The following is a 27,646-nucleotide window of genomic DNA, read 5'->3' on the forward strand; positions in this document are numbered from 1 at the left end:
TTCTATCTCATAAGATTGTTAAGATTAGAAGAATAAAGCAAGTTAAAATGGCAAGTGCAGTATCTAGCAAATTGTATGTGTGCTCCATAAAGGCTCTTTTCTCCATTGGTATGATTAGTATCAAATCTCTGCTGCAGTGGTCTGTTAAAAAACGACAAGTAGTTACGGGGGAAAAGAGAGAATGATGAAAGGAAGTATACCACAGGAGCAATCTGAGATTTTTGTAGAGTCCAAACAAGGTTAGTAGCGCGACAGGACATTTGTGCGTCGGAGTTGAGTTCCTAGAGCCATGTGACTCTATGAGCCCGGAGCACATGGTTCCACCTGGCGCAGCTTCCCTAACTCTGGCGCTCAGCTATTCTCAGCAGCCTGTAGGGGGAGCCAGGAAGCTAGGACAGGGTTTGGGGGGAGGCTGCTGGAAATCTTCCTAAGGGCAAAAAACGACACCCCACCACTACTACCGGTCTTAGTGCAGCGCCTTGCCTCCTTCAGGACGCACTCCTAGCTCAGTCTTCTTCTGCAGCTAAACTGGGAGCTGTCCTTCAGCACCAGGGGCAGCCTTGGCCTCAGGCAGGACAGTGAGGGCGTCAGTGGAGTTAGGGGACTCAAGACCGGTCCGATTCGCAACCAGCTTCAGTGTCCCCTAGTCATGAGGACATGGGCAAGGCTACCCAGAGAGGTAGCAAGAGCCTAAGGAGACGCCTCCTGCTTCTTAGAATCACCCTCAGAAGTCCCCTAGCCCTCGGGGGGGAGCGAGGGGCGGTCCCGGGGAGGGAGGCGGGCGCCGGCTTGGTGGGGGGAGGGGGAGCGCCAGGCCTGGGACTCAGCGTGTGGCGTGTGCACGCGGGGAGCGGTCGCATGAACGGAGGCGCTGAAGTGAATGGAGTTGGGGGTGGACTGGAAACATCCCCAAACAGCACAGGCTGCGGCCGGCGGGGGCTGGGGTTGGGGAGGGGGGAGTCCTGAGGCGCAGGCGCAGTCGGGGCCCCAGTCCCGCTCCCTCCTCCTCCCGGTGCCTCTTTCTCCGCCCTGCTCCCCCCCAAACACACTCGCACACGGGCTCTCAAGGTGTTCTCCGCACAGCGGAAGATGGCGACAGACTGAGGGGGCATGGCCAGCAGGAGCCACGGGGCCATGCCTTTGGGCGGCCGCCACAGCGGTGCGAACCAGAGGCGGAAGCGAGAGGCGCACTAAGTAAAGCCGGGCGTCCGCGTCCGGCGTCTGTGGCGCTGCGGGGAGCCAGGTGGCCCGCCCGAGCCGGAACTCCGGGAGCTGCGGGTGCAGAGCCAGAGCAAAGCCGGCCCGGGACCAGCCCCGGTGAACGGCCAGAGCACGAGTGAAGCCCAAAGGGCCGGCAGCGGACCGGCCGGCCGGCCTAGGAGGGCGCGAGCAAGGCAGGGACCTGCAAGGAGCGGGCAGACGGGCGGGAGAGGAGCGGCGCGGGCGAGGGGAGCGGAGCGGAGCGGAGCGCGGCGGGGCCCGCACGGCGGCGCTGAGGGGCGCAGAGCCGCACAGAGCCGAGACGGCCGGAACAGAGTGCGAGCCAGGGGGCCGGTGGCGCGGAGTGAAGTGGCGTGGAGCCCAGGGCAGCTGAGGGGCCCGACACTATGAGGAGTGCGGCGCCGCCGCCGCAGCCGCCACCGCCCCAGTGCCCCGCACCGCCCCCCGCCGGGACGCCGGGCTGCGCCTAGCGGGCCGGGCGGCGGCGCCCCGGCTGCCAGCGAGGGAGCGCGGGAGGGGCGAGGGGACGGCCCGAGAGCGCCCCGCGACTCCGGCCTGAGCGGGGCCCCGGGCCGGCCGGCCGGCCTGTCTAGCCATGCGGCCACCGAGGTAGAGCCTGGACGGCGCTGAGGAGCGCGGTGCGGTGCGCAGCCCGCCCTCCCGAGACGGCCGTCCGGCCTCGCGCCTCCCTACTCCCTCCAGCCCGGACCCCCCTGAAATATGTTCAGGGGCGCTTGGATGTGGCCCGGGAAAGACGCCGCCGCTCTGACTATCTGCTGCTGCTGCTGCTGCTGGGCTCCCAGGCCGAGCGACAAACCTTGCGCCGATTCTGAGCGGGCGCAGCGATGGCGACTGTCCCTAGCGTCCCTGCTCTTCTTCACCGTGCTGCTCGCTGACCATCTGTGGCTGTGCGCGGGGGCCCGGCCCCGGGCCAGGGAGCTGAGCAGCGCCATGCGGCCGCCCTGGGGGGCTGGCCGCGAGCGGCAGCCGGTGCCTCCCCGCGCGGTGCTGCCGCTGCCGCCGCCGTCGCCCGGCGAATCCAGCGCGTCCTCGGGCACCTGCGGCCCGCGATACAGCAACCTGACCAAAGCTGCCCCAGCCGCCGGCCCCGGGCCGGTCTGCGGCGGCGTCCCAGAGCCCACGGGGCTGGACGCAGCTTGCACCAAATTGGAATCTTTGCAGAGACTTTTCGAACCGACCACCCCGGCTCCCCCTCTGCGGCCCCCTGACTCCCCTTCCCGTGCCCCGCCCGAGTTCCCCTCCGCCAAAAAAAACTTGCTGAAAGGCCACTTTCGGAACTTCACTCTCTCCTTTTGCGACACCTACACGGTCTGGGACTTGCTGCTTGGCATGGACCGCCCCGACAGCCTTGACTGCAGTCTGGACACCCTGCTGGGGGATCTGCTGGCCGTCGTGGCCAGCCCAGGCTCCGGGACCTGGGAGGCCTGTAGCAACTGCATAGAGGCGTACCAGCGACTGGACCGACATGCTCAGGAAAAATATGACGAGTTCGACCTCGTGCTGCATAAATACTTACAGGCAGAAGAGTACTCTATCCGGTCCTGCACGAAAGGCTGCAAGGTAGGGATTGGCAACCCAAGCCACAATAGCTGCCTGGCCAGAAGCAGTGTCTGTGGCAGTGGGGCCAGGAAAAAATAAAGGACTCCCTCTCTATCGACTGCACCACTCCCACATTCCCAGTGTAGCCCTGTAAGTGTCACCCAGAACCCCTCTCTAGAGAAGAACCTGCAGGAATTCAGGTCAACTTCTATGAGTTTAAGGTTTGAACATTTTAAGGCTGGAGCTTCCTGGTGAACTGCTTCCCACATGAGGGGGGAAGTGGGGCGCCTGGCCGGGCAAAGTGGTAGGATGAGAGTCTATGCTCTCCAGGCTCCCACCCTGGCTGGCCCTGAACCTCAGTCCTGGACTAGAATTAGTCCTGGAACTGGCTGTGGAAGAGGGAGTGTGTTCAAAAGCAGGAGGAAGAATATTTGACTACCTAATCCTCATCCTTTGGTTCCTGCCAATGGATAAGAGGCCAGGCCACGCCTGGTGACGGGGTATACCAACCACACTGTTGACCTTATATGACCTGAGATAGCCTGGCCAGGTCCTAGGCTGGGGAGCTCAGGGCTGCCTGCCTTCTCTTTAGAAGGGAACCTGTAGGCTTCTGTCTTCTGACGAAAGAAAGCTTGGGGAACAGGGCTTATCAGCTCCTATAAGGGCCATGGAAGGTTGGTGCATTACAAAACTCCAGTGCTCCAGGGTGGCGACAGGAAAACCTGGCTATCTGGATGCTAGGGATGGGCATCTAGAGGAAGTCTGAGAGTAGACAACTGTAGAAAGGACCTTCTTAGGGAAGAACTGAGTGCTGAGAAATGTCTTGACCCTCAGTAGGGTTGTTCTGTATAGTAGGTACGAGGGGCTATACACATTTGGTGCCTGAAGCTACTTCCCTGTTTTTCCTGCCTAGCCAGGTGGCCTGCTTTGGAGACAAAAGAACAGCAAGGTCAAAAGGTCAAGTGACAGTGAGACCAGGTAGGTCTCTCTCCTTCTGGAGCTGGGGGCCATCAGCTGGAGAGTGAGGCAGTTACTTCCTAGGGTAGACCGTCTTTCAAGGCTTTGAGAAAGGGTAGCAAGCTCCTCTTTCCAGCAAGCTTTGGTCCTCTGGACTTCTGTAAGGTTCTGCTGGTGTCTGTGGGCCCCTTCGGGATTTGGGGTGGAGGACTGGGGAGGAAAGGAGTAGCTCCTGGATCCTGACTTCACTTTTCTCCTTCTCCCTTTTCCTATTCTCGTAACCTAGCAGTCTCCTCCCGCCTCACTCAGCCTCAGCTGACTCACTGCCTCACTCACACTACCAAATGAGATATACCACTTCTTAAAGGTGTACAGGCAGATAGACAAACATATACAGCCATGCACCACCAGCAGTACTCTGAAGAAAGTAATACCGAGAAACAGAAAGGTTTTCACTTTCATAGACAGAAGCGGGCAGCATGTCACATACATCTCCCTGTGGAGTCAGAGACATGCAGTTAGACATACAGTCACATAAAAAAAAGACACATTTGGCCATACAGAGCTAGAGACACGTATTCTAATTGCCTGCCACAGGCACATGTCCTCAGTGAGAGCAGAGGGATATGGTCCCCCTAGCAGACAGAATAGAAGATGTCCATATTTTGCAGTTCCTTCTCCAAGCCCGTGGCTACAACTGTTCTTTTGTTCAGTCTCCAGAATGAATGAAAACCATGGCACAACTTTTTTTTTCCTGGGGTTTTCTCCCTGTGACAGTTGCCTCTAAGCTCCTTCTGACCCCACACTGAATAAAAATCCCTCGCATTGATTGCTGATACAAAGCTGTTTGATGTCTGGAAAGGCAGAGGTTCTCTCTGATTCTGGAGGACTTACCACCTCTGTCGAGGGCTTGTTAGCAGTTTCTCTTGGGCACTTTATGTTGCTTCCTCTAAGCTTTCATTTCCTCATTTGTAAAACAGGAAAAATATCCTTGCCCTGCCCAAGCCCCGAGTGGTTTGTGAGATTTAAGTGGCAAGGCATGGCTGGCAGCGGGTTGTAGTAAGAGTTTAACACCTGACATAGATGTAATATGTAGGGGTTGCGGTTGTTCGCGTATGTTATGAGAGCACAGCCGCCTAGGTCACCTCCATGTTACAGGGGAGGGAACTCAGGTGCAGAGGGATCATACAGCTTGCCCTCAGCAATGAGCAGGAATTCCAGTACTCTAGCTCAGCGCCCTCATGCCAACCAGGCCTTACCCCCCCACCCCCCCCCCCCCGGCTCCTTGTTTGTCTCTCCAGCAGCAAGTGAGCTCTCCTGCTCTCTGGCCTGCTGGCAGAAGGACTGGGAGGGCTCCTCAGTTCTTCTCTTGTGTTTTCTACCCGTTCACAGCTTTCTCCTTCAGCTGAGGCCCAAACCTCAGTTCGGCCTGAGTTTTTAATCCAGTTTTTCGATGACATGAAAGAGAAAGGCAGTCCTGACCCCCCCCCCCCTTTTGAAAGCTTGTCTCCTCAGCCACTCACCCTCACCTTCTCCCAGGCCTTCTTTACCCATCCTAGCCTCCCCTGAGCTCAGAGCCCTCCTTTCCAGCCCTCACCCCAAATAGAATCCAGTAAAGATAATGACCCACACTGAGAATCCTCTTAAGTGAGATCCTGAAGTCCTAAGCCAAGACGAGGGTGTAACTTCTATGTCTGTAAACCAAGTTTAGAGTCTGGTTCTAGAGGCAGGTAACCCTCTATCCCTAGGGTCCTTGTTCTAAGTGCCTCAATCAGATCCTTTTGGTGTGGCCCTAGAAACCTGGTTCTTTCTGCCCCTGTTGGGCCACATAGGGCTCCACAAATCATACCTGTCCTCACTGCTGCCTGTGACACCTCCCAATTTAGTACCAGCTGTAACATTTTCTTAATGTGCGACTGACTTCCTCTCGCATAGCAGAAAGATGTAGCTAACCTGAGCCAGTGCCCATCCCCATACTGGCCTCTCCTAGGTCCGAGGGCTGTACCCCATCTTTCCCTTAATTCCCTATGAATGATCCCCAACACACACACACACACACACACACACACACACACACACACACACACACACACACACACTTTCCCTTGGCCTTGCCCAGGGTTATCATACAAATAAATTCCTTCCCTGGCTCAATCCTCCTGATCTTATCATGCTCCTGCGTGCTGCTGATCGCCTCTCCCACCTCTGCCTCTCTCCTCCTCTCAAGTCAGAACACTCAGGGTGAGGAGAATGAGAGCATAGGAGAAAAACTCTGGCTTCTTTTCTCACAGCTACTCCTTTAGGAAGGCAAGAGACCCAAGAGGAGGGGCATTGTCAGCTCTTTAAGCGGCCATTAGGTGCTCTAACCAGCTCGGTCAAGGAAGGATTGGGATAGTGCTGATCCACCCCAGACTGTCTAGCACCCACCTGGCAGCCTGCAGGATTCATACTGGGATGGATCAACTGATGAGATTGAGAAGGAGGCTGGAGCCTGAATTCCCTGGATGGAATTAAAGGAGTTTGACTTGGAGAAGAGGCGAGTCAGAAAAATAGATCCCCAGACTTCACACCTCAAAAGGGTTGGCCTTGTGTAAAAGATGTAGGTCTTGATTTGGCCCCAAGGGACTTCATAGAAAGTCCTGCATTCCAACCTAGTTTTTTTTTTTTTCATTTCGTTCCAGTGTGACCTTGAACCTATGAACTTCAAGTCTCTGAGCCTCACTTTTTTCATCTGTCAAATGGGCTCGTTCATCAGAAAAGCCTTATGAATCCATTATCAATGAGAAGTCTGTACAGCATCTAGGCTTAGCACATCAGAAGTTCTCCATTCAGGTTTTCTTTGCAAAGAGGGAACAGACTGCCTCAGAGCTCCTGTCCCCAGGAAGTATCTGTCCTAATACAAGTGGGCTACTGGGTGAAAATGCCATGAGGAGGACTCTAGGACTGTATGTGCATGGAGGAAGGAATTGGATCAGCTGACCTCGGAGGTCGGCTTCAGTCCAGAAGTTAGTTAGGCATTAGAGCAGAGCTTGATCTTTGACAGCAGCACTGGATAGCAGAGGCTAGGGAAGAATGCTTGCCCTCAACACCCCAACAAAGGTAAAGGGTATGGACTGCCCACCTTTTGCCCATACCTACTGGGGCCCTGCTCTTCCTCCACTCAGACTAGCAGCTGTTTCTGCCTCACTGCCTTCTCTCCTCCCACCTGCCACAGCTTTCCTTCCAAACAGGACTCTCAGGCTAACACTAGAGATGATGGGTACAAAGAGCAAAGGGCTTGAAGTACTGGGCAAAGGACAGGAGTCTGAAGTTGAATAGTGTCACCCAGATGTTTTCTCTGGCCCAGAACCCTTAAAGCTAGAAAGGGTGCCCTCCATGTTTGGAGGAAGAGGAAAGCCATCAATAAGCAGCCTCCTGGGAATCACAGCAAAGCTGGCTGCAGGGTGGGGTCTCCAGGTCCATAGCAGCTCATCTTCTCATCACTAAGGACTGGATCCATGGTGTTCTAGGAAAGGCCAGTGACCCAGAGTCCAAGAGTAAGCACAGAGAAGAGGTAATGCTTACAGCTAGGACAAGGACATAGGAATTAAAGCTGGGAGTGCCTCACAGCAGTTACTTGTTGAAATATACTTCTCCCTCTCCTTGACCTACATCCTGACCCGTTCCCTCCACTCTAACTCCCATGTTCTTCCACCATGCCCAACATTCCCATCCATATTTCCAGGAGCGCTAGCTGGACAGTGTTTTGTCACCCTACACCCTTCCTCGACCACATCCCACACCTCACTCTCCAACCCTCATCCTCCCTCCCACTCTCTAACCTCTGCTTCTCCTAAAACTTACTTCTAATCTTCCTGGCCACTCCCTGTCTACCCCAGCATCCCAACCTCCGGACCTTTACTTCAGATCTCACACCCTTTTCTGCCTTGCCTGCCTCAGCTCCTTGGCACCATACTTCTTGTTCTTGACAGCTCCATGCTCCCTCACATCCCTCACACTCAACTTGCACTTTACCTCCCTCATGCCTATCTCTCTTTCTGCCCAGATTTTCTTTCATCTTTTGATTGTCTCTTCCTTTGCCACTTTCCCCCTCTCTCCTCCTCTCTTCCTCTGATCTTTCTTCCCCCTTCTCTTCCCCTTCTTCAGCCTACTCAGGGCAGACATATGCATGAGTGCATGCACTCACACTCATAAACACAGACATGCACTGGCTTCGTGGCTACTTCCCATACTTCCCACAAGCTGGTGGCCTGACTACTATAGTCACCATAGCAACAGGAACCTCCAGGAAGGATGTACTGGTATCTTCTGAAGATGGGGATGGGGGGAGTAAAGAGGGACAAAAGGAACCCAACAACCTCCCACCCAAATATTGTTCTGGCTAGAAGTGGTCTGCTAAACACAGTGAAGGTGGGGAGTGAGGAAAGATGAGAAGTGGGTGGGGCCAAGATCTAAAGTGAGCCAGGGATCTCTAGATCCATCAAAAGGCAGGAGGGTGCTCCCAGGCTATGTGAACATATGTTGGTGGCTTCTGCAGATATTGGTACCCCAGGAAAAGAGTATACCCACTCCTCCCTGTGTGGTTGGGGATGTAGGACAACACATATGACTCGTTGTCTTAGGAATACATCACTCTCAGGGTAGTTCTGTGATGCTGTGCTCCAAGGCTGCTTACCTGTGGTGCGCTTCTTCACCTTGGTCAATTAACCTGACCCCTCAGCTCCTCTCAGTCAGGTGGCATTCCAGCTACAGGTATGTGTGGAATGCTAGGAGCCAGCTCTCCTTCTGGGGACTCTGCACAATCTGGGGGCCCACCAACACAGCTCTCCAGTAGTTATCAGATAGGGCTCTGGAAAATGGTTATGTCCGAATTCCTGTGGCTCCAGGTGTATGGATCAGAATCTATGTGAGGAATGACAAATCAGTCTTTTGTCTGTGGACATATGAGAGAGTTCAGAGAAGCCTGAATTTACAAGACCCTGAATCAGGTAGGATTTTAGAGGGAAGAACAAGGGCAGTGGGGAGGAGTTACTACTGGAGAAGGGTTGCCACAGCCAAAGCTCTTGCTCAAACAGATTTTGGAAATGGGATCTGGAATCTGAGCCACAAGTTTCTGGGCCAAAAGATGAGTCCAGCTGGCTCCAAAGAAGAAAGGGATAAGAAAAGGAAGGCAAAAATAAAATAATATACAAGCTTTTGAGTACCTAGGAGCTGTGTGTGTGTGTGTGTGTGTGTGTGTGTGTGTGTGTGTGTGTGTGTGTGTGTGTTGGGGGTGGGTGGGTTATATATGTCCATGAATTTTATATTGACAGTGATCCTAGCAGGAAAGCACCATTATTATCTCCATTTTACAAATGTAATAGTTGAGGTTCAGCAAGAGGAAATGACCTGCCTAAGTTACATAGGGCAGGGAGCTGGGATACAAACCTGTCTCTGGTCTTCCCCTAGTGCCCAGGTGTATAGAAGATGTTAATATTCTCTGTCAGATATACAAGGCAATGCCCTGCTGGCTATGACTACATTGGTGAGAAGTTATGCTGGGTAGAGAGGAGGTTCAGTAGAGTATATTGGAAACTTAGGGAACCCTCTGGAGTAGCTCAGTTTCAGAGTGAAGAATCACTAGCATCCTCTTTGTTTAACATATCTGCTTCATGTCCTTAAGATCCGGCCATAGATTTCCCCTCTCTTGGCAGCCTATAGTTCTTCATGGTAAATTATCCAATCCCAAGTGGTTCACCTTAAACACATAAACATATGAACAGCATTAAATGGACTTAGCAGATTTCCATGTGTGTATGCATGCATGTGACAATGATAATTAAAGAAGACAAAGTCAAGAATTTGATCAGGAGTAGGGGTGTTATGGGGGGAAGGAAGGAGTAGGAGTGATGTGAATATAGTACATAGGTAGGAGATTCTCAAAAAAATATTAAATAAAAAAAATTCTCTGTCCTCAGTGAGGACAGAGACAGGAAGATGGTACTAAGAGGTTTGCTCCTTCCTTTTCTTTAGGCTTAGAAAAGAAGGGGAGAGCTGAGTTCCACTTGTCTTGGGAAAAGGTATTTTTGTTAGCTTCTCAGCTCCAATCTACAGGAAGTATCAGCCAGGGCAGAAAAGGAGAAGAGGTCATGCACAGGCCCAATGCCTGTCTGAGCCCCACCCCACCCCATCACTCACTGGTAGCTGGCAGAACCAAAAGGGAAAACAAATGCAGTGGGATCTTGGCATGTAAAAGGCAAGTGAGGCCTGGCCTGGCCTAGAATTTGGATGTCCAGTTCCCATGCCCGGATTTTATTGAGTCCCCAGTCCTAAATGCCGTGTCTTCTCCTTAGAAACAGAAAGGAAGAAGTAGCCCATAGCACTCTGTCTGAGGAAAGGGCAAGTGGTGCTGTGAATGTTACTGGAGTTCCCTATCTTTCTTCATTTGAAGCAGAGAGCATGTCCACCGAGCTGATTTATGAAAGGTGAATATGTCTGTTCAGTGTTCAACTCAAGTTAATTCTTCAAAATTGTTATAGACTCAAAATCTTTTTAAAGAAATTTTTCCTTGATTATTAAAAAAAAGTGGCCTTTGAGAATTTTTGGAAACTAGAAATATAATAGAGAAAAGGGCTCTAGAGGCAGTTGGGTTTTTTTTTTTTCATTGTCATGAAGTATACATAAACAGAACTTACCATGTAAGTGGCCTTGGGTACATTTCCATTTCATTACCATTTCTAAAATATTTTCAGGCCCACAATCTACCTCTTAAAAAATAAATTCCCCCTTTCCCCTTTACTCTATTCCATGGCAACCAGAAATCTCTTTTTATCTCTTTGAACTTGACTGTTTTAGGTAACACACAGAAGTGGAGTCATACAAGATTTGTCCTTTTGTGTGGCATATTATATATTATATGATGCTCTTAAGTGTCACCAAAGTTTTAGCAGCTATTAGTATTTCATTTCTTCTTGTGGCTGAATAATATTCCACTGTGTGCATTTGCCACATGCTTACCTATTCATTTCTTAGTAGATATTTGAACTAGTCTAACTTTTAGCTATTGTGAATAATGCTGCTATGAACACTATTCTACTAATACTTGTTGAATATTTGTGTTGACATCTTTTGAGTATATTTTTTAGGAAGGGAATTACTTGGACACATGATAATTCCATGCTGAATTTTTATTTGTTTGTTTTTGAGACAGGCTTTTGCTATGGCTATGTAGCCTAGACTATCATTGAGCTCATGCGCCACCTACGTATGCCTCAAGTGCTGGCATTACAGGCATGCACCATTGTTTCCTGCTTCAATGTAATTTTTTGAGTAATTGCTTCTCAACCCTCCTAAGCAGCTGTGCCATTTTACATTCCATTTTTACATTTTTTTAAATTCTGTACCATTTTATAAACATACCAGCAGTGAAATGAGCAAGAATCCAAATCTCCACTCTTGTTATTTCTGGGTTCTTTTAATAATAATACGCATGTTGATGCAACCACATGGTTCCCTAATATTTTATTATAAATCTTTTCAACTTACTGATACTCTGAGTACCTTTCCATGCACTTAAAAATTCATAAGCTCCATCCTTGATGAGTATGATATTCTGTCACAAGTTACAGAATTGATTTAACAGGTCATGTACTGTTAGATATTTACATTATTGCCAACTTTTTGCTATCATAGGTAATCTTGTGATGATTATCTTTTTTCATAAATTCATATCAGATCTATAATTTTTAATAATAAAGGCTATCTCAATCATTTTTTCTTATTCCTGTACTTTGCTGAGTTTTTAAAATCACAAATGATGCATGCTTATTTTTTCAAATCTAACAATGTGGAGATTTATAAAGAGAACATTAATAATCCTCCTATTCAGTCTTTCCTAGTTCCACTGCCCTATGGTCCTGGATGTTAACAGTTTGTGTTATGCTCCCTTCTCTGTAAGCTTACATAAACATCTACACAAAATTACTCTTTCTTTGTTTTGCATACAAATGGAAGTATAAACATCCATTCTGCAGAATGAAGTTTAGAACTAGACTTACAGAATCACAGTATTAACCTTTTTAATGCTACTTGCATACATTGCTGAATCTCTTTCAAATTACTAGACTATTCTAGTTTATATCCTCAACAAAAATGTGAGGCTAATTTACTTGAAAAATGACCTAGTCGTAGATTCTCATTGACATTCCTTCAGTCAGACATTTGTTTTTCCTGTTTATAAGCATTTGTAGTGCTCATTTGTGAAGTGTTAGTTCATGTTTTCTGTTCTTATTCATACTTTATTTGTTCCCCTTCATATTGGTTAATGATATTAGCCTTTCTCTGATCACATTTGTGGCAGACATGCAAAACGTGCTGTTTGAATCTTACAGCTGAGTGGAGAGAATGAGAAGGGTGATATCTTAGTCATGTAATATCTTTTATCTTACTTAAGTCTTATACCTGTCTTGTGAAGTGTACACATACTGTCCCCATTTTGCAGTAGACAAGACAGTCCCAGAGGTGTCAAATGACTTGCAGTCATCCAGCCCATAGAGATGGAGATAGAAATTGCATATTGACAGACAGCACTATTCAGTCTGTGCTAGGGTGCATATGGATAAAGCTTTCTACTTTTGTTTTAGAGGCATCATTTACAGAAAGGTGAGAGTTGTAAATGTAATTTTATTTGACTGATTTAATTGTTGTCTGGGAGGCTTACTGCCTCTGTCTGCTAACCTGAGTCTAGTCTTGGAAGCTTCTAGCCTCCATATAATCTAATCTAGGCCTAGAATGTTTTCAGCCTCTGAGACTTACTGCTGAATAAGCTCGTCCTGTCTTGTTCTTTCTGAACTCTGGCTGGCTGGTTCAACTCAGCTGTTCTGACTCAAACTCCTCTCCAAGCTGACTGATTCCCTCGGGTTCTGACTGAATTGCTCTTCTTGGCCTCAAACTAACTCTAAGACATGTTCTAATCACCTGTCTCATTCTCATTCTCTGGCTTGTTCTGTCTTCACCTATGTGAAGCATGTTCTTTCTTCAACCTGTGTAAAACTCTCCCAGTAAAACTACCTCCTCGCTTTCTCTCTCTGCCATACTCTACTGTCTCAAGTCTACTGCACTGCTCTTAAGTAGCTTCTCTTTCCTGTTTGTTCTCATGAGAGTTGGGTGTATCCTCTCTCTGACTCATTCTGTTAAATCTCTCTCTGATTTGTCACTTCGTCTGACTCTTAGTTAGATGTCATTTTCAAACACGGTTGCTTCCTTCTACAAACTAACTTTACCTTCACTGTTTTGGATTAAAGGTGTGTACTAAGGGTGTGTCTGTCTTCCAGCCAGTGGACTAAAGGTGTGTCATTCCAGCCAGATCACAAAGACCTAGAAGGTTTTTATATGTGATCCCTTACCAAAGCAGCCACGTTGCACAAGTAAAATTCCTCTACAGTTGGTAGTTTCTTTTTTAAGGGACACAACTTGTCTCTCAGTAAAGGATGGGTCAGCGAGGTCAACAATCTTGCCTATGCTTTTATTACCAGCAAGGGCAAAACTGAGATTTTGACTGCAGATCTGTTTGAGTTAAAGATGTTTGACCCCACCTTTCCATCACCTATGTTGCTTAAACAACCGTCTTCTCAGATTCATGTGACAGCTTGGGGAAAGAATACTTGGCTCATGGTCATATAGCAAATTAGTGGCCATACCTCCTTGCTAGTGATAGGTCCAACTTCACACAGCTAGTTATTGGCAGAGGCATGACCAGCCAAGCTTTGACTAACTACCCATCTGTTGGAGCAAAGACTGGTTAAAGAATATTTGTGGGGAAGGTTGTGGGAAAGGGGTAGTTATGTACCACATTTTCTCTAGTCTCTGGCATTGGAGTCTTCCAGTATAAGGCTACTCCAGAAGCCCAGAAGCCCCCAAATGGTAGCACTTGGGACAGGTGAACTCATGCCCTAGGGATAATAAAGCATTTCTACTAGAGACACTAATTGTGTGAGTGTGTGGGGAAAGAGGGAAGGGGGCCTTTGGGAATTTGTTTTGCTTCTTGTTCATTTTTTTTTTTTTTTTTTTTTTGGTTTGCAGTGCTGAGGCATGAACTTTGGGCCTTGCATTACCTAGGCAAGTGCTCCACCATTGAATTGCACCTCCAGTCTGAATGGAGTACTTTAATGAGGGAATGGAAATGATCGTTTGTAGTGTCTAGTATCCAAATGTTCTTTCTCTCACATCCACTTACAAAGAAAACTCTACTTCTATGTGAAATGAGACGAATAGATTGGTTTTGGAAAACCATTCTCCTCTATCCAAGCCTAGAAATCTCTCCTCAACTTGGCCTGAAATTACACCAAAAAGAAATTTGTTTTATAGCAGTGGTAAACTGAAAGGACTGTCCCCAGGACAGTATGGTTGGTATATAAGAGCTTGGGCACTGAAGTACAGGTAATATTTACTTCAGATTTTACTTTGAAATCTGTCTTCTCTGTAGACATGCGTTACAGTTTCTTTTTTGCATTTTAAAAATATATGTATTGGGAGGATGTGGGGGGAATTGCATAGGCAACAGCACACAAGGGCAGTTTCTTGGAGTCAGTTCTCTTTTTCCACAAAGTGGGTCCCGGAGTTTGAACTCAGCTCATCAGGCTTAGAGGCAAGCACCCTTACTGATGCTTACTGATGATCTTGCCAACCTTCAATATATTCTTTAATCTCACTTGGAACCCCACATTTTTCACCTTCAAAACTAAGAAATAGGGTCATTATGAGGCTTGAAGGACATAAATCATCCTAATTTCTTGTAGTGTCTTCATGGTAGAAGGTGTTCAAGAAATGCTAAACATCATTATGATTATCATTGGCTAGGTGCCTCAGATAAGTTATTTAAACTCTTTGGTCCTCTCTGTCTTTATCTGTAAAGATTTGTATCTCCCTCAGGGGGTGATTATGGGGAATCAATGAGTTAATAAATGTCAGGATTAAATGCTTAGAATAGAGCCTGGCATATAGTAAGCACTTAATAAATGGTAGCTATTTTCTCATCTTAATTAGATGTGTTTAGTCCAAGTGATTGCTTAATACCCAATTGAAATTCTCAACACTGGGGTGGGTTGCTGAGGAGGATGAAAAGGTAGTGTTTGAAGAGGAGGTGAAGTGTCTGAGATGGGGGTGGGAATTGAAAGCTAGAAGGCAACTGGAGATATTTTAGTAAGCACATAAAGACCTGTTTAAGTGGGTGAGGTAGGAGGTGGAGAGAAAGAAGGACTCCCAAAGTCCTTGATTCGCATTTTAACTAAAGAATAGTTGTAGTCACCTTTGATTAGGTCTCTGCTCTTCCCAGCCTGTCATCTACCTGATGGAGGAAGGTGAAGCAGGGGAAGGGAGCTGTTGGTTTGGTTTGTTTGTTTTTTCACTGACCTAGGTGATAGCTGAAGATGTCTTCCTATAAAAGACAAGTGTTCCATTGAAGGAGGAGTGTGTACAACTCAAAATATACTGTAGTTGCCCATGTCACAGTAATGTCATTCATGTGGTGACCAACACAACCACTGTGCAGAAAAGCCCCAGCCAGAAGTTTTCCTCCTCCCGTCTTAGCTTCTCTCTTTGTCTATACGATTCTGTTTGCTCTTTTGGTTTGTTAAGTGCACCTGGATGGTGCCAATAGCCCTGACACTGATGATAGATTAGCTGAGTCAGGGCCTCTGGGACAAGGCCATGTGGATTGAGTCTTGCAAAGTTGGTCATATCAAATCTTAGATTTTTTTTTTGCTTTATTCGTTTTGAGGTTCTTGACTGCAGATGAGACTTTCTATTTATTTTTCATTTTATCAAAGTAATACATATTCAAAAATTTCAGTGATGTTCATGCTACACATATACCCCGTAAAACTCCATGAAGATATATTTATATATGCATATGTTTCCAGTTGCCCCTGATTTTTCTCTTCAGAGTTAAGCCCTTGAAACTTTACTGTGTGTCCAGGCTTGTATGTTACATGTCATGCCAATATTACTACTATTTGATTTTCCGTGTATACATACATATATCAACAGACAAAAGTACACCATGCACATATATTTGTGCATTTATCATATATATATCTATCCTTATAGCATTATGTCTTTTAAATAATATGTAAATATGAATGCCTGTCATTGAAACAGTAGCCCTATGTTTCACCCTTGAGCTCACTCTTGAGTATTAAATACTTCTGAGCTTCTGACTGTTTTTGTTGTTGTTTTACTAATATTTACCTTCACATTTCTAAATGGCACATCAATGTGCTATTTCTTGTTTATTTATGTTTTAAATAAAACTTTTTTAAAAATCTGGTTAGAAGAATATTTGGCTTTCTTACTATCAGTAGCACCACATTTGCACACCCACTTTTCATCCCTTCATACATCTAATATTGATATGTCCAAATTTCTGGTTCTAAGAGTTTAACATATTTACATTGTTAACTTTATAACTATTGTTTACATCCAGCAATGTAAATTTGTATGGTTAACATTTCATTCTTCGGTCAACTTGCTTTCTTGGAGTTAACGATGGCCTCTCATTTCCCCTTTGCTTGGTTTTCTTTGACATTTTGCTAACATATCCCCAATTTCCCCATTCACTGTCAAAGTCCATGGAGATATGTTTATAACCCATTATTTTAATATTTCCCTTTCTTGAGAAAGTCCTTCACATTGTTCGATCTGGGCTAGCTACTGAGAACTTGGTTTTCAAGTACTTGGCACACATCTCTTTGTGCATACATCTTCCCACTCTGTATCAAGAGAGCCTGTGAGACCCTGCAAAGAATTCCCGTCTAAGAAAGATATAATGAACGCTGTCCTCAAAGAACACAAAGTCATAATAATGATATTCAGTCTGTGCAGAGGTCTCGTTGGGAAGCATGAACTCTATCCTGGGACTTTGAATTAGGCCATCTCTTTGGTCCTGCACTTGAGGATAGCCTCCCCTCTCCATCTACAAGGAGTTAGCAGAAGAATAGGATGTAATCCCCCAGAGAGCAAATGGTATCTCAGGCTACATTAACAGAAACAGTTTCTAGGACAGGAGGGATGATAGTTCTACTTTACTTTGTGTCAATAAACCCTTATCTGGGGACCGTGTTCTGGTGCAGAAAACAAAACAAAAAACAGAGGCTTTTGGATCTGTGAACAACAGGGAACTAAAAACTACATCCATTGAAATAGTTGGAAAACCTGGGGATATTTGACTTCTTGGAAGCTTTGTGTACACATACTCACCTCTAGTTTTCTTTGCTTGCATTCCCTTTTCAAATTACTACAGTCTGATTTCTTTCCCTGCTGCTCCACTGAAACTATTCTCACTGCGAGGAGACTGTGTCTTAATTACCCAAACCAGTGTGTTCTCACCTAAATAAATCCTTATCTGTTCACTGCCCTCCCCCCAATCTTTGACATTCTCTCCTCTCTTAATTTACAGAGTGACATTCTCTTCCTTTTTCTCCTGTAATTGCTCTGGAGGTTCGTTGTAGGCCCTTGTGCATGCTAGACAAATGTTCTACCACTGAGCTAAACCCCCAGCTCTTCTCCAATTTCTTAAACCACTGAGCCATCCGTCTTCCTCTCATTTCTTTCCTCCACCTGCACTTCAATTACCTTAGTGCCTCCTCTACTGTTGAGCCCTTTGCCTCCACCCTTGGCTTCTATATTGCTTTATCACCTAGGGTGAGCTAGGTTACAGTGTCACATAATGAGTAACCGCCAAACATTAGGAGCTTAACACAACAGGTGGTTATTTCTTGCTATGATTCGCGTTCAAGACAGGTCAGCAGGGAGAAGCAGTCTCTTTCATAATTGTCCCTATATAGGAGAGAAGGATCATCTATCTCAACTTGGCTTCCATAATTAGAAGCAGAAGCAATAATGTGGCACAAACACGTGTCAGCCCTTAAAGTGTCTCCTCAGAAGTAAACTGTTTCACTTCAAGGCATGTTGATGGCCATGCCTAACTTCAAAGAGGAAAGCATAATCCTACTGTGTTGACTACCTCCTTATCTCCCCATTACTTAGAGACCTTTATCAAGACTCCTATCCTTTCTTTTTTTTTTTTTTTTTTTGGTTAATTTTTTTGAGGCAGAGTCTCATATGCTCCAGATTTTCCTTAAACTCGCCATGTAGACAAGGCTAGCTTGAACTTGCGCAATTTCCCCTTGTTCTGCCTTCTGATTAAGTGCTAGAAATATTGGCATGCGCTACCACATCAGGTTCAGAGCCTTCTTTAGAGCTCTGACCATCAGTCCATTTGCATGCCTGATATTTCCATCCAGCAGATAGACATATACCCCAGGTTGCATTCATCTGCATTCTCAGATACACCCTTCCCCCATTTCTTTCTTTAATAAGTGAAACTAGCCAGGGGAAGTAGAGGGAAGATCAGAAGACTTCAAGGCCAACCTTGGGTACGTAATGAGCTTGAGGGCAGCCTGGTCTACATGAGACCCTATTCTCAAAACAATAGCAATAACAAATTAAAAAAAAATAAAATGAAATTGGTTTTCATCATACCACCCAACGTGGAAGTCTAGTAGATATCCTCAACCCCCCTAATGCAACTGTTTTCCATATCTACAAGTAATCCTTTTGGTTTTTGCTTCATTTACATCTTTTCTCACATACATTCCTTCCTCCCAATTCTTCCCCTCAGGCAAGACAGTTTTTAAATTTTATTGAATAGTTTGCATAACCATTGTGAACCAAAAGTCTCAGGGAAAAAAAAACCCTTACTATTGTATCTTAGCATTCATTCATTTGGTGTGTATTAGTCAAGTGGGTACTACTGCTAACCTCAGTGTTCAGAGAGCTTCCTACTGTCATAAAATACCTTAATATTATTTCAATACTTGTATTGTTTTTCTACTCTCAGATTTTGAATTCTGCTGCTACTGCCTTAGTTGAGGCCCCCACACTACCTTATTCAGATCATTGCAATAATAGCTCCAGCTGGGTGTGGTAGCACCCACCTTTAATCCCAACACTTGGAAGGCAGAGGCAGACAGATCTCTGTGAGTTCAAGGCCAGCCTGGTCTACAAAGCAAGTCCAGGACAGCCAGGGCTATACAGAGAAACCCGGTCTCAAAACAGAAAACAACAACAACAATAATGATAATCTAGCTCCAGTCTTAATAATCCCTGCCTCCAGTCTTAATGTCAACACGTCATCCTCCACACTTGCAAACAGAAGTCTGAAAAGTTAGTCACAAAAGTGATAAGCAATTTTTCCCTAAGCCCCTAAGACAGAGTCATACTAAATTGCCCAGACTGGCTCAAATGTGTGATACTCCTGCCTCAGTCTACCAAGTAGCAGGGATTACAGACCTGTGCCCCCAGGCTAGCCATAAATATCTTTAAATAAGCAGTTATGTCGAGCCCATTAAAAAAACTCTCCATTGCCTATAGGAAGAACCCCAGTTCCTCCCTAGTATCTAAAGCATGTTGATATGGTCATGTCCTTCCTGTACAGCACACGCTCCTTCATAACCTCCCATTCACACCCTCTAATTACACTATGTTGTCTGAACCCAACATTATTTCCTACTTCCAGGTTATTATGCCTGCGGATTCCTTTGCCTGAAGAGTACTTATTCTCTCTCTGTTTCACCTACTGAGCTTCTCCACCCCTTTTTGTCAAGCCCGAATTTAAACCTTCCGCACATGGAGATGCTTTCTGTCCTTCAGCTTTCCAAACACAGTTAACCACTCTTCCCTTTATCCTACCATGGTGTCAAATACCCGTGACATCATTCAGACGTTTATACTAATTGATGCACATGGTTGTTTCCCTTGCTCAAGACAGGAATCTTTTCTTATTTGTGCTCTTTATCTGTAGCTCCCAACACAGAGCCAGGCACTCAGGGATAAAGAGTGTGTTCATTACATGAACAAACGAATAAAGAGACTAGATTCAGAGATGTCTATAAATTCCTAAGAGTTGGCCTGAGGAACAGGATTGTGGATGTTATATATGGCCCCAGAAGAGCTAGTAAGATACATGAGTGAAGTCACAGGAAGGCATTTATTTCAGCTCCAAAGAAGAAAGAACTTCATTAATCACTAGAGTTCTCTGGAGCCTGGGCTGCCCTGTGAGAGGAGGAGCTTTCTATGACAGTGTTTACAATTAGAAGCTGGGTGGCACTTCACTGTGACATTGGGGTGGATGTGGAGTGGTGACTCTCACCGTCCTTTTCATTCTAGAATAGTTATGAACGTGCTTCCTGTGCTCGTTTAATTTAGCATCAATCATCCAGGCCCCTTCAGAACAGTCCCTGGATTATGGACACCACTTCTCCATTAGTCCACCCTTGGCCAGACTGGGCATAGCTAGCCTTTGAGCAGATGGTCTAAGAGCCTTGGCAGTATGAGGACCCTCTGGACTGGACTAGCTTTATGTTCTCACCCACGGCTCCAGCCATCTCGCCCACCTTTTCTTCAGGCCAGACCAGGCCACTTCGGCTCATAGCTGCTCATACTAAGAAGCAGGACAACTGTAGCTTATAGACTCTTAAGTAGAGCCTGGTCATTCCCTGCGTTTGCCCAGTACTGTGGACTTTACCAATCCCGGAAGACTATTGCTATCTGCAGAGTGACATCCATGCTCCGACACCAGCTATACTCTGTTCTGATCCAACTGTTGGTGCCCAGAGTAGAGAAATCACACTTTCTTCTGTCCAGGAGAGTCCCTCAAATAACTTGAGGATTGCTGATAGATGTGGAGCAAGAAGGGATCCAGTCAGTAGCCAGGGTGCCTTTCACATTTCTACTCAGTCAAGGTAGTCCATTACTATGGACCTCGGTTCCCATGGGTTAAAAACTGGGGCTAGGTTGGCAACTTGTATACTGTGGCTTTTGTAGACAATACATTTTTGTCCTAAGCTTAGCCCACCCCCTTGCTGCTTTCCTTCCACAAGCACTGGAGTTGTGGCTCCTGACCAGGGGTCCCATGGGGACATTAAGAAGATAAGCAGCCATGAAGAAAGGGTCTATAGGGAAGATTTGGATGGGAAAACAGACCCTAGGGAGAGAAGTGAGTTAGAAATCAGGAAGGAAACTATTTGCTTCCTGGTTGGAAAATAGCTGAAGCTTTCCCCTTTGGAGGCCTTTCTAGCTCCAAAGCTTTGAGCTGCCAATGGCCTCCTCTTTCTAAACCTTCTGGCCCCAAGTCCTGACTTTCGGGTGTGAGTGTGCAGTTACACAGCTCTCTATGAAGCCAGACATTTCTTTCTAGAGGAATGTGAAATTAAAATGCTGTGGCCAGGGCTACAAGTCCAAAATCTGGGGATAAGCCTGGCTGGGTCATTCCACTCCTCCCTAAACTGACTATTGCAGAGCTCAGGAGGAATGAGGATCCCCTTTGTCTCGCCCCTCCTGTTTGAGGAATGGTTCCTTTGCTCAGATGGGAGAAGGGTTGAGACAGCCCTCCTTCCTTCCTTTTGGGGTTAATTGGTGTTCCCTTTAGTTATTCCCTGTTTCCTTCCCCTCCCAGTTCCCATAGCAACTGGACTGTAGCAGCCAGAACTTGATTGAGACCCGTGGTGGCCCTACTGAGGTAAGGAAAGGAGGGCACTGGTAGTACAGGGGTTCCCTATGACATCCTTTTTTTTTTTTTATCTTTTTTTTTTCTGGTTTTCAGAGACAAGGGTTCTCTGTGTAGCCTTGGCTGTCTTGGACTCTCTTTGTAGACCAGGCTGTCCTCGAACTTACAGAGATCCGCCTGCCTCTGCCTCTGCCTCTGCCTCTGCCTCTGCCTCTGCCTCCCAAGTACTGGGATTACAGGTGTGTGCCACCACACTGGACTCCCTACGACATCTTTTCCCATCCCTACTCTCTCGAGAATCTAGGATGGCTCCACTCAGAGAACAGGGCATAATGGGAAAGGCTTTTCTAGCAGGCCTTGCATTAGAAGAATCTGAAACTGTAGAATAGGCCTAGCTTTTCTCAGCTCTCTTCTATCCAGGCCCCTGGTATGTGGCCTCTAGTGTAGGATTTGGTTGCTGACAGAGTTTTTCAATAGGAAGATTCCTGGAGTTGGAGGTTCAGCTTCCTGAAACCAGGCTTCCAGTTCCTTTCTCTGCTAGCATTTTATAAGGTTATGCTCAAATCCTTCTCCTCTCTTTAGGCATCCGTTCCTCCATCTATGTAATGGTAAAAACTGACATTCTTAACCCTGGCTGCATGCTGAAAATTGCCTCACGTCATTTTCCAACTGCAGGTGTGTGGGATTCCGCTTGCAGAGATTCTGACTTTGTTGCTCTGAGGGCCATGTAAACCAGACAGGTTTATTTAAAAACAAAAACAAACTCCAGTATACAACCAGAGTTAAGAATGTGAGAGCAAAAGCTCTCCACAGGTCTCCCAACTTCCCTTACCTGGTTCTATGATGCTTCCTTCCAGCAAGCCCTCCTAACCCTTTCCTATCCTTCCAAAGGAGTGCCCAGGCATCCTGTCACAGCCCTACACCAGCCAGCTCCTTGGCACAGTTATCACACTGATGAGACAGGACAAGGTGACTAGGAACAGGGTTTCAGTAGCACTGTGATCTGTACTGTCACCTGAGACAGGCCCCAGGTCACCTTAAAGCAGATGATCCAGCGGTGGCCCAGCTGGCCAGCTGTGGGGCTTAGGAATTCGATTACCTCTGAGCTCACTGTGGCTCTTCTACTTCTATTCCCCTCATTAGCTTCTTGCCTGTTCCTGCCTCACCACCCACAGGCCTGGTGTCCTCCCCAGGCAATCTGCTCACCCACTTGTTGCCATGGATACTCCAACTGGGGGTGTGGGGACTGAAGGGGGGTCGGCTAATTAAGGAGAAAGGCCATATTCCCACTGTCAGGCCACCCCTTCTCCCCCCTCCTCCTCTCAGACGAAGGGAGTGCCCAGACTGTATAGTTTGTTACTGGGCTAATGGCACATGCCTGTGAGGAGAGCAGGGCCATCGCTGGGGACTCCTCGTCTAGAAGCAGGGACACTGGACTGGACTTGCTAAGGAAGACTGTCGCAGGGCCCTCTGAGCTCCAGCTCCACTGATGACCACAGAGTAGGGGGCTGATTACACAGTTTGGGGAGTTATGTGGGCTCTTGGTCCATGTTGCAAAAATGGGATTTGTGCCTATGGACAGAGACACATCTTGGCACTTGGGGGCCCAGAAGATGGAGGAGGTTCTCAGGTGCTGGGGCCCTTGGCTCTTGAAATTGTACTTTCTTTTCTGCTTCACTCCTCACTGTCTAATCTTCGACCCTTCTTTCTCAGTTATTCTTGTCTCCCGTGATCTCTTGGTCCTATCTTTTTTTCACTCCCTTTCTGAAACCCTTCTCTCAGTATCCCCTCTTGCCTCCATCTTACCCCTCCTGCCCCCACCTGAGCTTATCTCCCTGCTCTTCTTCATCCTTCTCGTACATTCACCTCATTCTTACCCTTTACCTCATGTACACCGCCAGCTCTCCTTCTGTTCTTCCTCAACTGTTATCCTGCCTGTGTGATTCCTCCCATTCCTCATGCTATGTACCCCTACTTTGGATCACAGAGTTTTGTTGTCCCCTTTCCATGACACTCATATGAAACATTCAGTTCTCTTAGTCCACGTGTACTTGTTCATCTCTACAGTTTTGTTTACACTGTTGCCATATTGCCACATCCTATCTATAAAAATCCTTTTTAAAGCCCAATCTTGATGGGGTTGTTTGTTTGTTTGTTTGTTTGAGATGGGAACTCGTGTATCTTCAGCTGGCCTTAAACTCACTATGTAGACAAAGATATGTTGAACTCTGGATCCTTCTGCCTCCACCTCCCAAATGTGGGGATTATAACCACACCGTTATCCCCAGCTACAGTGCTAGGGACTGAATACAGGGTGGAATTACAAGTGTGTACCACCACACCTAGCTCATGGCACACTAAGGATTGAACTGAGAGCTCCATGCATGCTATGCAAGGACTCTACTAGTTGAATCACATTTATAGCACCCAATCTATCTCCTCATTGAAAAGTTTCTCCGTTTACTATTAGCCCTAATGAACCATAATTCAACCCTTCATATAGAACAAGTCATATGTCACAGGTTCAAGTTAGGTAGGTCTACTCATGAAACTGGAATTTTCATGAGAGAGGGGACCTGTCCTCATTTACGTATCCTGTTCATTCAGTCATAAGATTTTTTAAAAATGTCTATTGTACTGAATGTACAGTGGTTAATAGAGAAGCTCATGACTGTATATGCAACTCATCGTTTCATGAAGCTCACAGAAACTAAAATAAGGATGCAGACACCATAGCATCTGTGCTGAAGAAATAAATAGTTAAGAATAATTGGGGCTGTGTCCTCTGATGAGAGGAGTGAAAGAGACACTCTGGGCAGAAATGATATTGAATCTGAGCCCTGAACAATGTAAAGGGCCCATTTATAACAAAGGTGGGGTGAAGAACATTCCATGCCAGGAGATCACATGTGCCGAATCCTGAAGGTAGAAAGAAGTAGGGCACATTGAAGGAAAAGAAGGAAACCCTCTGTTTGTGCAGCGCGATGGGCTTGAGGAGAGATGGAAAAGGAGGTTGGAGAGAGATGGGTAGAGTTGTGTGGGGCTTTGAAGTCTGTGCTTAGACATTAGGCTTTTCATCAAAATGCATCTAAGAGCTTGAAGCACAGGAGTGGCATGCTTGGATGACAGTTTGAGTCCACTCTTATTCTCATGCAATAGATTAGAAAGGGCAAGAATGAAGGTGGGAGGTGTCTGTCATCCAGATGAGAGATTATGGTGGGCTTCACAAAGGTGTGACCTTGGCTTCCCCCAAGGAACGTTTGACTAAGGCCCTCGGCATTCCTTTCATTGTCACAATGTGGGAGAGGAGACATCGCTATTGGTGTCTAGTGTGTGGAGGCCGCAGAAGCTACTTGGTACCCTACAATGCACAGCATAGCCCCTCTGACAAAGAATTATCTGTCCCCAAGTGACTCAAGTTTTTCTGGGAAACCATAGACTCAGGGAGAAACAAGGTATGGAGCAGGGGAGCTTTCTCCCTAGGACCAGTGCCTAGGGTGGGAAGGGGCTGGATGAAGGAAAGAACGTATATTGATGAAGCCAAATCACAACAAAAAAATCCAAAAGGCAATGGAGCAGTGTCCATGATGTCTGCTCCATCCCAGGATTGAAGCCAATAAGGCAGAGCCTGGATTAAGTAGACCTCAAAGACACATGTGGTGCCTGGCAAGGGAGACTCCAGTTTTTATTAAAAAATAACCCTTCACATTTGTATTGCCCTTTAGAGTTTACAAAACATTTTCACATGTGCCACACTCTTTAATCCATACTAGACCGATGAGGTCAAGCATGAATTATTCTCCTCTCCTTCTTGAATTTAAAAGCTTAGTACCATCAGCCAAGGAAATGGCTGAGGTTTGTCTCATTATATATAGGTAACCTCAGAGAAATCAAAACACCTCTTTGAAGCCTGTGTAAAACGATGAAGTTAGAGGAGATGATTGGTAAAGTGCCTTCGATTCTGACAATAGGATTAATTTTATGATTTTGATCAACAGTTCTAAATATCGGTTGATGGTAGATTAGAGAACTTGGGAACCCTGGCTTTGAGATGGGAGATCTTAGGTAATATGTAGGCCTTCTCCAAACCCTGGGGTTTAGTTGGCTTGCCTCCATAGAGAGACACAAGAGCCTATCTCCCACGTGGCACACGGCCTGATGCTGTTTCCTTTCCTCCACAGGCTGTCTACAAGGCCTGGCTGTGCTCAGAGTACTTCAGTGTGACCCAGCAGGAATGCCAGCACTGGGTGCCCTGCAAGCAGTATTGCCTGGAGGTGCAGACCCGGTGCCCCTTTATCCTCCCTGACAATGAAGAAATGGTGTATGGAGGCCTCCCTGGATTTATCTGTACAGGTAAAGTCAGGGGCACTGGGGAAGAGGGAGGAGATGAAAGCGTTTAGGGACATGGGGACAGGAAGGACATCAAGGGGCATCAGGCTAGATCAGGAGGTCAATGACAAGAGGAGTGGGCAGTCAGGTCCCAAGTTTGGGCTAGGGTCAAATGGAACAGAACAAAAAGACCAGAGTGACCACATTTATGTACTCAGAATACACTGAGCCATGAGTCAGTCACTCTGGAGGAACTGCTGTAGTCCCTGGAAGAAAGGAACTTAGAAGAAAAGGCGCGAGGGCTGGTAGGGAGGGTTCTTTAGTAGGGCTACCTGAGGCTCAGCTTTGAACATCCCTTTTCCAGGTCAGGCAGAGCCATCAGCCCCCTAAACACCCTCCCCTACATACACCTTCCTTATCCCTTGGCAGGGTTGCTGGATACTTCACCAAAGCGGCCGGAAACCAAGTGCTGTGATGTGCAGTGGGTCTCCTGTGAGTCGGAGAAGAAGAAGTTCAAGGAATCTGAGCCCCCCAAAACCCACCACCAGCAATTCCACCACTCCTATTTTCACCACTATCACCAACAGTACCACCACTACCACCCCCGCCATGACCCCCCAGGCCGTGTCAGCAACAAGCCCTCCCTGCTGCCGGTCTCTGGGGGCTCCCGCCTCAGTCCCAGCAGGATCCGGCTCTGTGTCCTTGTTCTTATGCTCCTCCATACCATAGTGTCCTTCTCCAGCAGCCAGGGGGGTGGGGGACTGGGGCTGGAGACACTGCCTGCCCTAGAGGAGGGCCTGACACAGGAAGAGTGACAACAGGGAGGGAGGACAAGCCTCCACCACATACTGACATCAGCTCCAGCCCTGCTCTAGGCTGGGGGGAGGGAGTACCTCCCACAGGAGGTGTAGGACCAGGTGGGGGTGGGGGAGAAATGGGGGACCAGATTTTGTCCCCAATCTACCCCTGCCCTAAAAGCAGCTCCAACAGAATGGCCAGAGGGCCCCCAAGGAGCTGCAAAACTCACCCAGGAGAAAAAAAGGTAGAAGCAGCAGGTTTCCCCTCCGGAGCCCCACCTGTGGGGCTTAGTATCAAAGGGGGGGAGTGGGGGGGGCTGAAGTTGCCCACTTCTGCCAAGAGCCCTGACCCCAGGGAAGGAGGCTGCTTACCCAGCCTCAGCCCTGCAGGGAATGTTGGGGGCACAGAGGGGAGTAGTTCTCCCCCCTCCACATTCCTTTCGTTGCCAAGATCCTTAATTCCCTCCTGCCCATATCCTTACAGCTGACGGCAGACAGTGTGGTTGCCCTCCTGCCACTTCATCGCCCCCTGAGTGTGGGGCTGTCCCAGCTGGAACACCAGGCTGGGCCATGAGGCTGCCCCCACCACCCTAGGCAATGAGGGGTTGGAGCCAGATATGGAATGAGTGGTAAAGGAGAAAATAGATAGGGAAGGGAAGACGAAAGGGGAGAAGTGGACAGAAAGCTTGACGAGATGGTTCGACTAATGCTACCTGGCTTTGGGGAGGTGGGTGATTAGTGTTGAGACAGGCTCAAGAATGACCCCCAAAATCAGAAAGGTGCATAAAGAGACCCCTGGGGAAAGAGCCCAGGAGCCAAAACCCAGAAGGTTGAGGGCACATGGGTGGACTGCCGCTGTCTGGAGGGCCATATCTTACAGAAGGTGCACACACTCCCTAGGGCTGCTTTTGCCCTGGAAATCTTGGCCTTGTGGCCACAGACCTTTCATTTCCAATCTCCACAGGGAGGAGGGACTTGAGCCCAAGTGCGTCAGGCCTGGCCTGGGTCCCCACACTCCCCCATCTTGTCCTAGCCCAGGCCTCCATGAAGGAGAACCTGGTGGTGTTACCCCAGAGCTCTCCAGAGATGAGCCTCCCCTACCCCATCCTGTGTCCATCCCCAGCCTACCAAAGAGTATTCATCCCTTCCCACTCCTGACCTTGTGGCCTATTGTCCCACTGAGGGACGGCTAGACTCCTCCTCACCCTTTAGCAGGTCCCTATCTCTAGCCACCCCTTGC

General features: G+C 47.4%; 1 protein-coding gene and 1 long non-coding RNA gene across 2 annotated transcripts in view; one reads left to right on the forward strand and one right to left on the reverse strand.

Moving 5' to 3' along the window:
• Nucleotides 1-3,232, reverse strand: part of LOC127185179 (uncharacterized) — a 43,326-nt gene extending 40,094 nt beyond the window's left edge. The window contains exon 1 of the long non-coding RNA XR_007830184.1: nt 2,759-3,232. This is a non-coding gene — a long non-coding RNA (uncharacterized LOC127185179). The remainder of the gene's footprint in view (nt 1-2,758) is intronic.
• Nalf2 (NALCN channel auxiliary factor 2) lies at nt 1,798-27,646 on the forward strand. Its single transcript, XM_051141747.1, has 3 exons — nt 1,798-2,802; nt 25,462-25,633; nt 26,039-27,646. Exons 1-3 carry the CDS (start codon nt 1,942-1,944, stop codon nt 26,422-26,424), a joined length of 1,419 nt encoding a protein of 472 aa, XP_050997704.1. The 5' UTR covers nt 1,798-1,941; the 3' UTR covers nt 26,425-27,646.

This window comes from Acomys russatus, chromosome X, assembly GCF_903995435.1.
Source record: "Acomys russatus chromosome X, mAcoRus1.1, whole genome shotgun sequence".
NCBI lineage: Eukaryota > Metazoa > Chordata > Mammalia > Rodentia > Muridae > Acomys > Acomys russatus.

What these genes read in the sequence shown, in the direction of transcription:
- Nalf2 (XM_051141747.1), top strand. Translation starts at nt 1,942, where the DNA reads ATGTTCAGGGGCGCTTGGATGTGGCCCGGGAAAGACGCCGCCGCTCTG. An exon ending in CCTGCACGAAAGGCTGCAAG is followed by an intron (nt 2,803 to 25,461) that starts GTAGGGATTGGC and finishes TTTCCTCCACAG; the next exon opens with GCTGTCTACAAGGCCTGGCT. An exon ending in CCCTGGATTTATCTGTACAG is followed by an intron (nt 25,634 to 26,038) that starts GTAAAGTCAGGG and finishes ATCCCTTGGCAG; the next exon opens with GGTTGCTGGATACTTCACCA.